Raw genomic sequence first — 14,633 nt, forward strand, 5'->3', positions numbered from 1 at the left:
ACATATATTTGTGGTTTTTAGAACAAAAACCATCTCAATGTAGTTTTACATATCCCTCAGGCTTCTCTCTGGAGCTCTAGTAACAACAGGTGGATGAGCCAATCAGAAGAGAGGCTCTGGCCTTTCTTCCGATTGGCTCAGAGCTGTTTTCTGATTGATCAAATAAAAATGTAGCAGTTTGCAGGTAAACACTCAGAGAAACTAAATTCTTAAATGTTGGATGGTGGGTCCAGGTGGGAAGGATTTGAGCATGGCTGAAAGCAGATACTGCTTTGTTGTGACATCACAAAGTTACACAAGTCCTGATGGCTCGTTTTAAGGCTGTTTCTGGATACAGGCTGTGTGCATTTCTCTGTGGACTGAGGCTTTGACACTTTCACACAGTATTAATATAGAACCTGCTTTATAATCAAAAGACATGGAAATCTCACTTTATACAATATGGGACCTTTAACTAGAAGAAATACACAGTAAATTGCAGATATTTTCCACAGTAAAATTTATTGCTTCGGCTTTGCTCAGAGCCAGATTCCAAACTGAACAACGCTCAGACGCCTCGTTCAGACAGCAACCACGTCTAACCACAAGTTGATTGAGCTTTTTTTTCTTTTATATCACTGACATTGATCGCACTTTTCATGGAGACAAAAACATACTGACCTTGTGACATCTTTGAAGAAACACTGCGACACCATCATAGCTGCAGTGTAAAAAATCTAGTTGAAAACATACGCTGAAACAAGATCACCACTTTGCATAGGTCGACTCTTTCATCTCCAACAATGTACCATGGCACAGACACAACACTAGTACACAGAAACAAAACATTTTCTCCAGGTTTACTCTTTTGTTAATTTGTTAATATCAATAATAAAGTTTTGACACGTTTGGCACACCGTACGAAACAATATCAAACGCACAATACTATGTGTCATTATAAAGGGATAAATGATTTATTAAATCAAGTCTTTGTTTCATCTGTACAACAAAAACAGTACATTGTAGTCTGGAGTTCCTGACCTCCGGGACACTGTACACAGTCAAGCACATTTCAGCACGTTGGGTTGGAAAGGTAGAAAATATCACATCAGCACAACAAATCTTCACTACCTCATAACTCGAGAGAAATCATTTTCCATTTGTCGTCATGTTTTCATGTGGTTGTACATTTGTGGTGTATCCAGTAATCTTGTAGGAGAGATTTCCACAAAGAGGAAGTCGGAGCAGTACAGGTTAGTAACACATTACTTTTTAAAAAACGGTTGAACTATTTCTGTAGCGAACGCCACTTTTTAGTGCTTAAAAGAGCAAGAAGGGCACACCAAAAAGTGAAGAGAATTAGGCAAATACACTTTAAAATTATGCAAGAATTTCTGCAATCCTAACGCCACGTGGCTCTGTGGAAATGATCTGCTTCACTGATCTGTTCATTAAATTTTGTTTAAGGGATTTCAGAGGAGGAGAAGCTTCTTCTTAGTGTTCGGACACAGTGAGGTGTGTCATCTTCTTGGCAGCCTCTTCAGACACCACCTTGGATGTTTTCTCTGGGCTGGGAGCTGGACTGGGAGCTGGACTGGGATTCGGAGTGTTTGCCGCGCTGTTCGGATACTCCCTGTTGCCGAATATGATGCTGCCCACTCGCACGTTGGTGGCGCCAACCTCGATCTTCGACAAATGGGACAATGAATGTGTAAGCAAACTGTAGCTTACGCAACTGAAGACCTTGTCGTGAATTGTGAAATTTAATGACAACTGAATACTTGGTTGAAATTTAAATACCAATTCATTTACAGCCAAATTTACAGAATGGTTGCAGCAGATCGTAGCAGAGTTGACACCGCTCTATCTGGAGCCACAAACGGTTTGAACCAAAACTGTATCAAACCGACTGAATTGGTTTGATACGATAGAAGTTTGAGTTAAATTTTAATTAAAAGGTAGAAAGTTGGATGTTGAAATTCAGAAAATTCAAGATGAAAAATTCTAACTATATTTTATTCATCTGACAAAGTGTTAAATACTAGTTACAGTTCACAAACAACTCTTCAGTTGATTATAAGATTCCAATTATGCCGGCTGATATTTGTGTCAGTGTTTGTGCGTAGTTTATAAATGATAAGAAGTGATACTCACCGCATGTTCAAAGTCTGTGGACATACCCATGCTGAGCTCCACCTCCTCCAGAGGCAGCTTCAGACTGTCACACACCTCCTGCCTCCGACTCAGCAGCATCTACAGGAGGGACACGATGTTCAGGTTATAACCTGATCGATACTGATGTAGATATTTAAAAAATTATAGTCAATTATAGTCATGTTTTTAAATAAAATTACATTATTGTCTTTGAATTGACACAGTAACATCTACATTTAGTGCAGCACTTCTGAACAAAAGATGACAGATTTAATAATAACACACAGATATGAAACTAAAGCTATTTAAATCAGCGAGGCGCTGCAGTTTGGCCCCATAAGGGCCCCATGTGCTTGCTGCATTCAAAGCCCTGAAGCTTCAAGCCTTTTTTTGGCGCAAAGAAGAAACAAAACCTTGTCAGGCTTCATCTGCCCATCACTAGTTTCAGCTGTTTTGACTGTCATGTATAAGAATAATCTAGTGTGAGCTGAGGTCAGGTCTGGAAGAAGAGATGTGTGTATTGGGTTAGTATTGGGTTCATATTAGTTTTTTGTACTTGAAAGTCCGGGTTGGGACCCAGGGTGAGGTTGTAGCCATAGCGCCCGATGGTCATGAGTCCTGAGAAGTGAAGGGCAGAACACTGGGACACGATGTGTTTCACCGTGTTCACCGTCTCCTCCGGGGGCAGGCCATGTTTACCTGCAACAAACATGAGACATACTGTTTGTGATCAGCTGACACTGTGCGTGCAGTATGTGTGTTTGTGATCAGCCTACAGAATGAGAACAAAAAAAAACGGATATCAACACTAACTCTGTTCTCCGCTGGTGTTGATCTGCACCATGACCTTTAACCTCTGCATGCTGGCTCCCCTGAGCCGCTGCCATGAGCTGTTGACCTTGTCGGCCAGTTTCGCCGAGTCAACCGTCTCAACGAGGAACAGGTTTGGCACGCCTGGGAGCAGAGAGACAGGACTCAGTGTGAGGCTTTTTAACACAAAGCTTCAGCCTCAGAGCTGACAGGTACTCACCCAGAAGTTTGTTGACATTATTCTTCTGTAGGTGGCCGATGAAGTGCCACTTGATTTCGGGACATGATTCTAAAATCTGGACGAGGGAAAAAGAGACACTGTAAAAATATAGAACAGAGCAGATTGGAAATAAATCACTTACAAAATATATAAACCCACCAGAGGATCTGAAGCTTTGTCCACAAGTTCATTAACCTGGTGGGAGATAAAGGACGAGGTTCATTATTTCTCACCTTTACTCCTCTCAGAATTTTGTGTTGATGTAGTTTAAGTGTTTCATGCTCACGTAATTTTCTCCAAAGTTGCGCTGCCCTTGTCTGTAGGCCTCCACAACCATCTCTGGTGGTTTTGTCTTGCTGACAGCTACGAGGCGGGGCGGCACAGCTGGCAGTGTCTGAGGAAGGACAGAACAGGCTCATTTCTCATCTGTATCAGTGAAATGTATCAGTGGAGGAGATCAGTGAGTTAGCGGAGGCCCTTTGGCTCTTGCAGAACAGTGAGTCAGCCTTGTCAGGATCCTGCAAAAACAATGATGAAACTGAGCTGCTGTAATATTCACATCATACAGTGATCTCTACTCATGACTTAACAACAAGCCAGTGAGGGAAATCTGAATGATGCTGGGAAAATACTGTGCATGCTCTGACCTAGATATCAACATTGGTGCTATTTCTATAAAGGGACGCTTCACGCTGACATCTTCACTGGTGGACATCCTCCACACAGAGTGGTGTGAGGAGAGGCTGCTCAAGAGCGTGGTCGTGTAAATTAAGCCTACAAACATGCCAAACGCCAATCATGAGATCGTGCTAAAAGTAGCTCACAGGCACATCAGCGTGCATGCGGATTGGGTATGAAAGATTTATCCCTCCGCTCCCACACATATTGTGTTGCCACTAACAGACCATGCATGGTGTTATGAAAGTGCTCCCACTAGCCCGACTGTCTCCCATCCAAAGGTTGAGGTGTTTGGCAGCTTTACATAACGAGTCGTGCTGCCGCAGCACCACTTTTTTTGGACCCCGACTGTGGAGCAAACGGCAGCGGTGCTGCTAACGGAGCCTCCCCGGGCCTGTCGTTACCTTGGGCCGCCGTGCCGCCGCCTGTTTCACCCGATCCACTACAGACTGTAGCGCCTTCCCAACCTCCTCCGACATTGCTACTTTCCACATACCGTCAAACGGCTACGACACGCGACGTAGAGAAACGTGTCTGCTATGACGACAATCGCCTTTCAAAATAAAAGTCCACCTGAGGAGGAAGTGCGTCGTTGAGACAGCGCCCTCTACTGATCCTGCTTCAGCACTTCAGTCTTAATAAAGTGAGGATGTCCACTACTCCAGACTGAAATACACACTCAGTCGGCAGTTTATTAGGAACACCCTTCTAAAACTAATGTAGTTCAATACAACAGTCTTATAATTAATCTACCTTCATGAACTTTATGGCGTCCAGTTATTAATATTTGTATTAGTTTTGTATATTTGTATTCTTAATATTTTTTCAATATTTATTCACAATTTTATTGTAAATATTTTTTTGAAAAAAAGATTATATTTCTATTTAAAGGTTCCATATTGTATTAAGTGAGGTTTCAATGTCTTTTTTTAAATTATAAAGCAGGTCTAGGTTCTATATTAATACTGTGAAAGTATCAAAGTGCTCAGTCCACAGAGAAATTCACACAGCTTGGATTCAGAAACTGAGCCTTAAAATGAGCTGTCAGAACTTCTGTAACTTCATGATGTCACAAAAAAGCAGTCACCGCTCTCAGCCATGTCAGGCTCAGAACCTCTCTTCTGATTGGCTCTTCAACCTGTTGTTACGTGAGCTCCAGAGAAAATCCCAAAAGATGAAATGTAAAACTACACAGAGGTAGTTTGGTTTTTGGTACTTAAAACCACAAATATATCTTATGGATCAACACTTCAAGTAAAACACCAGAAAAGTGTAAAAGACAAATTCCATGTATGTGAAAACACACTTGGCAATAAATCTGGTTCTGATGGTGTTCTGATAAGAATTCCTGGACTAATAAATAGCTAAATCATTGTGTGTCTTAAGGGCAATACAAGTTCCAATAAAAGCCCCATTGTTTTCAGTTTTACTCTTTGCTAATTTTCATGTTGTCCCTCTAAATCATCCAAGCATTAAAACTAAGATATGTATGAAGAATAATATATTTAGATGACAGCATTTTATATAAACATCATACATAAGACATCACAAGTTAATGTACTTCCTTGTCAGCTGCACCTGTGCTGTTCTGGAGACGACCCAGACCTTTAAAGTCTGTAGACATTTATCAACACCTTCAGGCAATAACCTGTAGTGTGGTGGAAATACATATTGTCATAAACTGAATGCACAAACACAAAATACAAGGAAAAAATGATTTATTCACAAGATCACACAAACTCAAAATGAAAAGAAACAAACATCCCTGTAAATAGAAATCGGACATCTTACAATTCTGACACAAATTGACATTGCCTCTTTCAAAACAGACAAACAACTAAAAGGGATAAAGAATGTAAAAAAGGTGTGGATCATTCTCCTCTCTGTCTGTAGCCCCCTCCTCTCTCATACTCTCTCCAAGGCTTCCAACATGATAATGCTGTTTCCCCTGATGACCTGTGAGACACGAGACCACAGAGTTAATACATTTACACAAACTTCCTAAAGGTTTCTGAGTAAAACCGATGAAATTTCAAGTTAGTAATAACAGAACTGTCCAATCTTTAAAATCCTGAATACGTAATAAGAGCCAACATTGATGTTAAATGTCTGCTATGAAACAGCAGTTGTGCAGTAATGTTATACCATGGGGCTTTTTTGACGAGCACAGACACTGGCTCGCAGAGAAAACCCAAATCTAAAGGCAACTAGGTTTCATTTTGGCCTATTCTCAAGTTACTTACAGAATAAACATTTATTAGCCCCAGCTAAGATTTGCCGCCGGTGATTTTTGTCATTCTGACCAGTGACGGTCAGAAGCTGCTATTTGACTGTTTTATACACTGATATTTTGCTCATGAGAAAGAGAGAAGAGATGACAGATGGATTAGCACTGGAGTTTAATGGATCAGTGAGTTCTGACACAGCGATCTGCAAAATGCAGTGTCACTGGCACCACGACAGATACTGACCACCATGCCAATGGTGTTCTGTTGTCCTCCTGGGCCCATTTCCAAACAGTCGTCCACCACCAGATTCATAAATGGGTCGAACCCTCGCAGGATGCCCTGCACGTGTCTGCCTCCATTCAACTTCACTGGAAAACAGAAAAAGGAATCAAATCCCTGTTAAGCTCAGTCACTGTTTCAGTTCAAAGGTCCAGCTTTGCTTTCAAAGAATTTACTTGTGTTGTTTTTAGTTAAGTTAGTAAAAAATATCTGGGATGACTCTAACTGTGATTGTGTCTTATTTTTTATAAAGTATAGCTCCAATTTCTTTTTCCATCTTTATAATCATACTTGGACTTTGTGGTGAACCTAAGGATGTAGGATCCTTGACAACACCTTGACAAACTGAAATTGCTGAACAATCATGATTTCTATTAGAGGTGCAACAATTGGTCAATTAATCATCAAATGATTTGATAACCAACTGTTAATTTTAGTAATTTTTCAAATAAAAATGTAAAGCACTACCTGGTTCCATATTCTAAAATGTGAGGATTTGATGCTTTTCTTTGACAGTTATGATTGTAAACTGAATCTCATCTCTGAGTTTTGGACTCAGTACAAAACAAGACAAGTATAATAAACAGCTCCTTGGTCTGTGGTGGATTACAACAGGGAATCTTCACTATTTTTAGACAATTCAGAGACAAAACGATTATTCAATAATGAACATAACTGTTCGTTGCAGCTCTAATTTCCCATGTGTAATGTTAAGAGGCAGCGTAAGAACCAGTTAAACAAAGCAACAGAGACGATGAAACAAAAGTTTTCGACCAACAACCCATGTGAAACCCTTTTAACTTCAAAGAACGGGCTCCGGTTTCCCTTAAAGTAATTGGTTTGTGTATCAGCTTCCAGCCATACTCACATGAAAGCTTCTTGTCCATGAACCTGAAAAAGAAAAAGAACATTAACTTTCGTTGAAGGCGCTAATATGATACAGAATAGTGTCGGAGGCTAGCTTGTTAGCTAGCTAATGTTAGCTTGTTTCCATTGCAAACAATGCAGCCGGGCCGCTGTGCGGCTTTCATTTACAATACAAAGCATGTTCAACGTAAAGAGTACATATGTAAATAAACCACTTACTTCTTGAGCTCGGGTGGATGCGCTTTACTCATTGTCTCTTTATTTACTATAAACCGACAGTTACTCGTATGATTTTCGTTTCACAAACCCGCGGAAGGAAAGCGTGCACAGAGGAACAGGAAGCTCACCGGCGGACTTCCTCCCGGACGTATGTTGTTAATTCTCCACAGCGCCGCCGTGAGGTCAGGAGGAGGTAGGGCCGGTTAGGATTTTTTTGTGTTTGTGCAAAAATATAACTAATTTCTTGTTGACATATTTCAGGTATCTGAGCATAAAAGGTGGAAATGGAAGGAAGAAAAAGCTAAAACGATAAATATGGATACAGTAATAAATTATGTTTCACCTTCATTTTTGATTTCCATAATTAACTGACCAGACATTTTCTATTAAGTGGAGATGTAGGACCTTTTTTTTTTTTTTGTAGATATTTTAGGCAGCCAGGGAGACGACAAGACTTCCTCTTTAATCCAAAACAAGTGCTGATGAGACCTGCTCACCGCTTCTGAAACTGAAATTTGCATCACACCCACAAACAGCTAAATGTATTTATTTTTTTAAATATGGAGGGAATATCTTTACATAAAAGGTTTCATGTTGTATTACTACTTCAAGTACCACAATCAGTCATCATTGTCATTCTGCAATCAACCCAATTTTAAGAGTGCAATCAGACTTTCATATAACGTACACAGGAACTTACTGACAACCCAGTTTATCAGCATGGAAAACTTCACAAAATCAGTAGGAAGAAAACAAACAAAACATCCCTTGAAAACTGTGAAGTTTTAATAATGTTATCTATAAAGAGCCATAGACTCATTTACAAAAGACCTTGAAAAAGTAGAAGATTCAAAACCTATTAACTCATGTTCTATATTTTCACAGTTGCACTTTTAAACAGTAGCTGAAAATCATTTAGAAAGAACAAACAAAACAAAACTCACATTGATCCTTGTTCATTGATCAAAGCACTTATCACACATCATAGACACACCAAAGGGCTGTGGCTGCCATCAGTCTATCTATTTGCATAGCTAGGTAATACCACCCGAGTTCAAGCCAGCTAAAAAGACAGGCCATGATGAAAGGCATTGTATTGGGTATAATTATCCATAACAACCACGTTGTTCAATAACTACCACATGTTGGAATCTCAAACAGCATATAAAAAGGCTCAGTCCATCTTCCAGCCTTGGTGAAGCAATTAGCAAATACTTAGCAAATACTTAGCAGTCTTGACCAAAGAACTGAACCTCCATCCAGTATTGTAACCAGTGCTACAAATACAGTGCAAATGCAAATACCCAGGTCCAGCAGACAACAGTGACAATCCAGCTAGTGACACACCAGAGTTCCCACCAAACTGTGACTTATTATTGCCAAAACTGTAAGGCAAATAAGTAAAATACAGCAGAAGACACAACAGCTTCCTTAGCCGAAGCACTCCAGTTGTGTGTCGTAAAAATAAACTCTAGCAAAAAGGATATCTGGCAGTGCTTTGGCTGGAACGTACCATGCTAATGCAGATGGCATTGTTTTCCAGATGTTCTTAGTCTCACTCTAAGGAAACAAGGTTCTGATCTGTAATACATATCAGCTTGTCAAACACAAAAATATGAAGGGATATGCAAGACTCAATTAAAGCAGCATACTGGAGTTTTTGCATGTTTTCTTTTCAGTGTATTTCACTAAAGACTGAAAAACTGCCTAGACTGAGGTAATCCATCACAGTAAACATTATGATTAGTCAAAGTTGTGTTATTTGTATGCTGTAATAAGGCTGAAACTGATTAATTAATTTGAAAACTGTTCATCAGAGGTGCACACAAGTGCTTGTGGGATGCTCTACTTTGTCTTAGAGATGGCTGCCAAACAACACACACACACGATCCTTTTTGCGATGTCTACATTAGCTTCTTGGTGGATTGTCCCATAAGCAGCACTTTAATACACTAAAATGATCAGTTTTCAAATACATTAAAATACAGTGATAACATTACACACTAACTCCCTAAATGGTCTCTAAATGGATCTCACACAAAAATGATTTATAAACTGTATGGAAAACAAATTGAGTGAGTTTCGAGAACAGTGGTTTCTCAAACATTTTGATGTCAAGGACCACTAAACTGACACAAATTAGGCCAGGGACTCCAGTTTGATAAGATTTTGTCTCAGGGTCCTCCATCTGATGAAATTTTTAGAGGTCTTATTAGAGAGAAAATAGGCATACATTCTGTCATTGTGTTACTTATGAATGGAATTATAGTGAAAATAAATTATTCCCTTCTTGCTGGGGACCCCGGGTACCTTTTCATGGACCTCTGGAAGTTCCCGGACCCCACTTTGAGAAACACTGATCTAGAATATAGCAGACATTTGAAAATCTTAAAGGAGCTGTAATTTGCTTAAGATAATGGTTGGCAGTAAAGTATGTGATTTATAGTGAAAAGGCTAAATAAAACATGCAAAAAATCTGGTATGGTCCTTTAAAAACTATTTTCCTTTAACCCTTGATGTTGATGCTGATAAATGAAATCATTAAACCAATTAAACAAACAGCGTAGATATAACAACAAGATGTTCTAAATGCTGAGTGAATTAACTAGTTAATCAGCAAGAACTTGAGATACTTCAAAACGGTCCGCTCTCTAACCCTTCAAGGCAAACAAAAAAAGGCAATTGCTGATGACATTCAAAGTGAACCTCAGGCTTTGCTGGCCTGCTGTGTGTAGCCCTCTGTGATGCTCTCCTCCTCCACCCTGACTCGCAGGTGTTCCTGACAGTGTTCTAGGAAAGAGTCCAGTGCTGAGAAGCCCTGCTGACAGGGCACACAGTGGTACAGCCTCTGCCTCTTTGAGCTGGGCCATTTACAGGTGTCCATCTCGTGTGTGCACACACTGCACTGCCTCCTCTTGATGGAGGACTGGTGAAGCTCCATGTGTTCCCTCAGCTGTGACTGCAGAGAGAAAACCTCTGCACAGGAGGGGCATGGGAACTCTCTCTCCTCCTCCTCCTCCTCCTCCTCCTCCTCCTCCTCCTCTCCCTCCTCCTCCTCCTCCTCCTCCTCCTGTACTTCAGGCACTTCCTTGCATCTCCCAGGATCACTGACCTTGGTCTCTAATCTGGCCACTTTCCTGGGCCTCCCTGGACCAGCCCTAACAGTCTTATTATCTGCTAGGCTGGTTTTTGATTTATTTGGTCTATTTTCTGATAAGTTGTAGTCTTTGGTGGTACATCCTACAGACTGACTTTTGTTTTTGATTGTGGTGAAGCTCGAGGCTGTGTGCTGTCTGTAATGTGCCCTTAGGGACAAATGATGGAAGAAAACTTTGCCACAGAACTGACATGGATATGAGTCTCTTCTTCTGCGCTTGCTTATGACTGGCCTTGGTTCTCTCCTAATGTTTTTCTCTCTGCTGTGCTTCTCTTTTCTGTGCACATAGAGCTTAGAGGTGCTTCTGAAAACCATGTCACAAGAGCGACAGCTCAGAAACTTCTTCTTGGATTTTGGTCTTATATTTGGATCTCCATTCACACTGGTATTCTCTCCTTTCCTTGTTTCTCCACCAGTACATTCTCCTTTGGTCTTTTGTCTCTGTGGATCCATCAGCCGCTCCTCGGTGTGGTTAGTCTGTTCATGGCGTTGCAGTCCAGCCTCAGTGCGGAAGGTCCTTGGACAGAATTGGCACACGCTTACAGCTCTGCTGCTGGGCCCTGGGGTGTCTGAACAATCAGAGCGGGTTGAGTCTCCCTCAGAAACCGGAGGAGAATCATCTGGAAGGCTGCTGGCATCAGCTATATCTGATGGGGATGGTGGTTCACTACAACCAGCCTGCTGATGGTGCAGCAGAGCCTGCTTCTGGCTAAAGCCTCTCCCGCACGGGGCACAAGCATAAGGGCTACTGTCCAGGAGGTGAGGCTGGCGGTGAAGTGACTTGTCCTGCGGCCTGCTAGGGTCTAAGGTGTGAGTTGTACATGCAGGGCAGGGAGAGCTGAGCCGTGAGTCTCCATGACAAAGTTCACACTGGGAGGAATCACGATCGCACTGATGTAGCTGTAGGGACGACTTCAGGGAGAACTCCTGCCCACAAGAGGGACACCGGTGAGGTTTGGGTAATGTGTGTTTTAGTTCCTGGTGATGCAACAGATCTGCTGCATAAGGGAAGCCCTTACCACATTCTGGACAAACATTTGTGGGCAGGTGGGAAGGTCTCGGCCTCTGGTTCCGTGTTTGCTGTTTGGTGTCAGCCCGTGCGATGAAGCTGGCAAGCCTGGACAGGGTGTCAGCTGTCGTCCTGGAGCGGCTGAACGACTCCGGGGCCCTTGTGGTGCTCCAGCTGACTCCATCCATCCTCCTCTTTCACCAAGCTCCTCTCCTGCTTCAGTGGAGACAGAGGTTTAGGTCATGAGCTTGGAAACTACAAAATTACAAGAACCAAAATAAGAGGTTCAAACATTCAGCAGTTTGTTGTATTTAAACTGAAAGGTACGGAGCTGCTGTTGCCTGACAGAGAAGTGCAGTCAGCTGCTAATCAAGTTTGAAATGGAAACGAGAAGCGTGCCTTCTTCTTAGCTTGTAGCTCTTTCTTACAAACGTATTATCAATTATCGGCAAAATAATCAGTTAAATAACAGCTAAACAGCCAGCGATCCTTTTAGTGAGAAATCTGAGCTACATGAGCTCACAAACGTTACGCACCACAGACTGGCTTCGTGTTTGGCTAACGGTAGCTCGTAGCTAGCTGCGCTAACAGGTTAAAAACGCTCACTTCCCTTCGCTAAAGCAGCTTTACCTCGGTGCTCAGACAGAGGCTGTGCGGCTATTTCATCCCAAACAGACTGCAACCCGGGCGGTGCGTCGTGTTTATGTTTAGCTTCATTACCACAAAACAAAATGACATGGCTGCAGAAGTGAAACCGAAGTTTGTGTGGGGTTGGTGGGGGGTACTTCCAAGTCGCAAACTGACCTGACGTCACCCATTGGTTTGTGGACTGCCGTTTTGAAGCGTCAAGTTTGGCTTAATGTACGTCGCCATCTTGGTTTTTTGGAGCCAGAAGAAACCATATTTGGATGAAAAGGTGGAGCTGGGGAGGAATGAGGGGTGGATCTGACCCGTGTCCTCGAGGACACCAAGTACGCCCACCCGCATCGGCAACAGGCTCCTGGCTGAGACGTGCGAAGATGCTGCTAACACGGTTAGTTTCACATTTCGAAGTAAACTAACTGTTAAATTAGTCTTATAGGCTAATTGCATACATCCAACATCCATTTGGCAAATATCATATATGTGAGGAGTAACTTAACTGATGTTATAGTAGTTGAAGTTAGCATGTGTGCTAACGTTAAACTGTAAAACCATAGTGTGAAACGTATTCTACTCTTGTGTTTTAAATAGGTTCTGCAGAACATGAACAGACTTCAGAACAGTTTCTCCCTCAAACCGTGGATCTGTTTCATGTAAACTGTGCCACACACTAAGACTGATGATGAGTAACGGCTCCTGGACTTTTTGCACCTTACCTCCATCACTCATGGACAACTGCAATAGGTTACAGTCCTGTCAATAGACTGTTGCACTATCCTCACTTAGCTATGAAGTATTAATTTATGTGTCTAATATAATTTATACTTGCTACTAAATAAGATTTATCCACCTCTCTTTATTGTGTAAACTTGTCTTGTGATGGTGAAGTTCACCTGTTCCTTCATTCACAACTGTATTTTATTTTTAATTTGTCAGTTACAGTTTATTGTAAATTGCACACATTATTTAATTCATCCATGTATTACCTTCTTTTGTACATCTCTCCAGTGGTGTAAATTGTTGAAATTAATGCAGTTTTAATGTGAAATAAAGTTTTTTAAGAAGCTTTGCTTTGTTGATGGTTTTTATGGAGCATGTCTGGTATGAATTTTAACAGTAGCAGCACGGTATAGAAATCACACAATACATTGAAGTTTTTCCTGAATTTGTAATTAATCACAAGACTTTCTATTTTGAACAGCTGGTCTGTCCTTTCATCAGAGGAAGCTGAACAGGAAGTGGTTTTCTGGCATCATCATCATCATCATCATCATCATCATCATCATCACAGCTCATTTGAAAACTAAGGATGTCCATGCAGTCTCCTTTGTCCATACATGAGGTTCTCCTTCTGTGGGCACCAGTCATTCAGTTTTCAGTGTGGATTCCTTTGAATGAAAGTAAAAGACAAACACTTTAGTTCAGACATAGTGGATCACAGTTAATCACATACCAGCTGTCAGGACAGGTGCATGAATACCTGCTTCAGTTGAGGACTCCTGTGTATGAATTTACAGTATTAAATGACAAACCCCTACAAGATAATGTTCTAGTATACATTGTGTATTGTACTAAATACAATAAGATACCAGCGAGAAGAGGAGACAGAAAATAAGTAAATGAGATAAACTTGAATGTTTTGCTGCATGTAGGAAAATTCTATCAGCGACTGTTTTTTTCTTATAACATGAGAGTGAGTTAATTGTTAAACTATATTTATCCTTGTCCTGCAAATGTTTGCGTGTTTGGGACAAGGTACGGTTACCATAGCAAACACTAAGTTATCCGCTAGCTAGCTAGCTAGGTTGGCTAAGTGCATCCGTGATTCACATTAACTCTAATATTAATTTGGATGTTAACTGTCTCCCTTTCTCCGGTCAAAGCAAGTAGAGAAAACACACTAGCTTTAAGTGAGCATCATACACATTAAAACTGCAGGACGTTCAGAAAATAAACATTTACTTACCGAAAAAAAACAAAACTATATATCAGCATCTCTCCAGTCTGTTAGCGCTGAAGAACGAGCCGTAATTACTTTGAAAACTCATTAAAACTAACAGCAAAACTCTCACTGCAAAATTCCCACGCCACCGACAAATATTTAGAAAAATAATACAAATTTATCACAACTGATTCAATACGATGCGCACATGACCCAAGCTCTCCGCCGGTGACTACACCCTACAGTTCACACTTTCAAAATAAGAGTCTCAAGAAGGTAAGAGGTAAAGTAGGTCATAAAAGTTCCATCTTAGAAGCTATTGTCTATATGGGGATATAGTGGTATAGCTTTGGTATCAACTTCTGTTAGGGCGTGTGTGTGTGTGTGTGTGTGTGTGTGTGTGTGTGTGTGTGTGTGTGTGTGTTATTTTGGCCAGTCAAAATGCTTTT

At 41.1% G+C, this 14,633-nt stretch overlaps 3 protein-coding genes and 2 long non-coding RNA genes across 7 annotated transcripts; 1 reads left to right on the forward strand and 4 right to left on the reverse strand.

Annotated features, from left to right (window-relative positions):
- Positions 1 to 482: 482 nt before the first annotated feature.
- plpbp (pyridoxal phosphate binding protein) lies at positions 483 to 4,397 on the reverse strand. Its single transcript, XM_023413032.2, has 8 exons — positions 4,246 to 4,397; positions 3,450 to 3,557; positions 3,323 to 3,358; positions 3,164 to 3,239; positions 2,947 to 3,087; positions 2,690 to 2,832; positions 2,134 to 2,232; positions 483 to 1,665 (listed from the first exon to the last, which is right to left on the reverse strand). Exons 1-8 carry the CDS (start codon positions 4,333 to 4,335, stop codon positions 1,474 to 1,476), a joined length of 885 nt encoding a protein of 294 aa, XP_023268800.1. The 5' UTR covers positions 4,336 to 4,397; the 3' UTR covers positions 483 to 1,473.
- A 1,145-nt stretch (positions 4,398 to 5,542) lies between these two features.
- On the reverse strand, positions 5,543 to 7,588 carry snrpg (small nuclear ribonucleoprotein polypeptide G). The gene is made up of 4 exons (XM_023413013.2): positions 7,435 to 7,588; positions 7,217 to 7,239; positions 6,313 to 6,437; positions 5,543 to 5,797 (listed from the first exon to the last, which is right to left on the reverse strand). Exons 1-4 carry the CDS (start codon positions 7,464 to 7,466, stop codon positions 5,747 to 5,749), a joined length of 231 nt encoding a protein of 76 aa, XP_023268781.1. The 5' UTR covers positions 7,467 to 7,588; the 3' UTR covers positions 5,543 to 5,746.
- Positions 7,589 to 7,965: 377 nt separating this feature from the next.
- LOC147818745 (uncharacterized) lies at positions 7,966 to 12,381 on the reverse strand. Of its 3 annotated transcripts, none has more exons than XM_087175792.1 (2): positions 12,231 to 12,381; positions 7,966 to 11,813 (listed from the first exon to the last, which is right to left on the reverse strand). In XM_087175792.1, exon 2 carries the CDS (start codon positions 11,786 to 11,788, stop codon positions 10,142 to 10,144), a length of 1,647 nt encoding a protein of 548 aa, XP_087031918.1. In that variant the 5' UTR covers positions 11,789 to 11,813; positions 12,231 to 12,381; the 3' UTR covers positions 7,966 to 10,141. The 3 variants fall into 3 exon arrangements, with proteins under 3 accessions (XP_087031918.1, XP_087031919.1, XP_087031920.1); XM_087175793.1 differs by having other exon boundaries at positions 7,966 to 11,816; positions 12,231 to 12,374; XM_087175794.1 differs by having other exon boundaries at positions 7,966 to 11,855; positions 12,231 to 12,366.
- Positions 12,382 to 12,385: 4 nt separating this feature from the next.
- Positions 12,386 to 13,306, forward strand: LOC147818746 (uncharacterized). Its single transcript, XR_015437674.1, has 2 exons — positions 12,386 to 12,633; positions 12,834 to 13,306. It is a non-coding gene; the product is annotated as an uncharacterized LOC147818746 (long non-coding RNA).
- On the reverse strand, positions 13,159 to 14,393 carry LOC147818747 (uncharacterized). The gene is made up of 2 exons (XR_015437675.1): positions 14,209 to 14,393; positions 13,159 to 13,630 (listed from the first exon to the last, which is right to left on the reverse strand). It is a non-coding gene; the product is annotated as an uncharacterized LOC147818747 (long non-coding RNA).
- Positions 14,394 to 14,633: the final 240 nt, after the last annotated feature.

The sequence above is a fragment of the Seriola lalandi genome, unplaced genomic scaffold (assembly GCF_002814215.2).
Source record: "Seriola lalandi dorsalis isolate HSWRI2012SDOR001 ecotype SW California unplaced genomic scaffold, Sedor1 jcf7180002054501, whole genome shotgun sequence".
In the NCBI taxonomy this organism is placed as follows: Eukaryota; Metazoa; Chordata; class Actinopteri; order Carangiformes; family Carangidae; genus Seriola; species Seriola lalandi.

What these genes read in the sequence shown, in the direction of transcription:
- plpbp (XM_023413032.2), bottom strand. Translation starts at nt 4,335, where the DNA reads ATGTGGAAAGTAGCAATGTCGGAGGAGGTTGGGAAGGCGCTACAGTCT. An exon ending in CGGCGGCACGGCGGCCCAAG is followed by an intron (nt 3,558 to 4,245) that starts GTAACGACAGGC and finishes GTCCTTCCTCAG; the next exon opens with ACACTGCCAGCTGTGCCGCC. An exon ending in GTCCCAACCCGGACTTTCAA is followed by an intron (nt 2,233 to 2,689) that starts GTACAAAAAACT and finishes TCCCTCCTGTAG; the next exon opens with ATGCTGCTGAGTCGGAGGCA.
- snrpg (XM_023413013.2), bottom strand. Translation starts at nt 7,466, where the DNA reads ATGAGTAAAGCGCATCCACCCGAGCTCAAGAA. An exon ending in CATGGACAAGAAGCTTTCAT is followed by an intron (nt 6,438 to 7,216) that starts GTGAGTATGGCT and finishes TCTGTTTTCCAG; the next exon opens with TGAAGTTGAATGGAGGCAGA. An exon ending in AGAACACCATTGGCATGGTG is followed by an intron (nt 5,798 to 6,312) that starts GTCAGTATCTGT and finishes CGTGTCTCACAG; the next exon opens with GTCATCAGGGGAAACAGCAT.
- LOC147818745 (XM_087175792.1), bottom strand. Translation starts at nt 11,788, where the DNA reads ATGGATGGAGTCAGCTGGAGCACCACAAGGGCCCCGGAGTCGTTCAGC.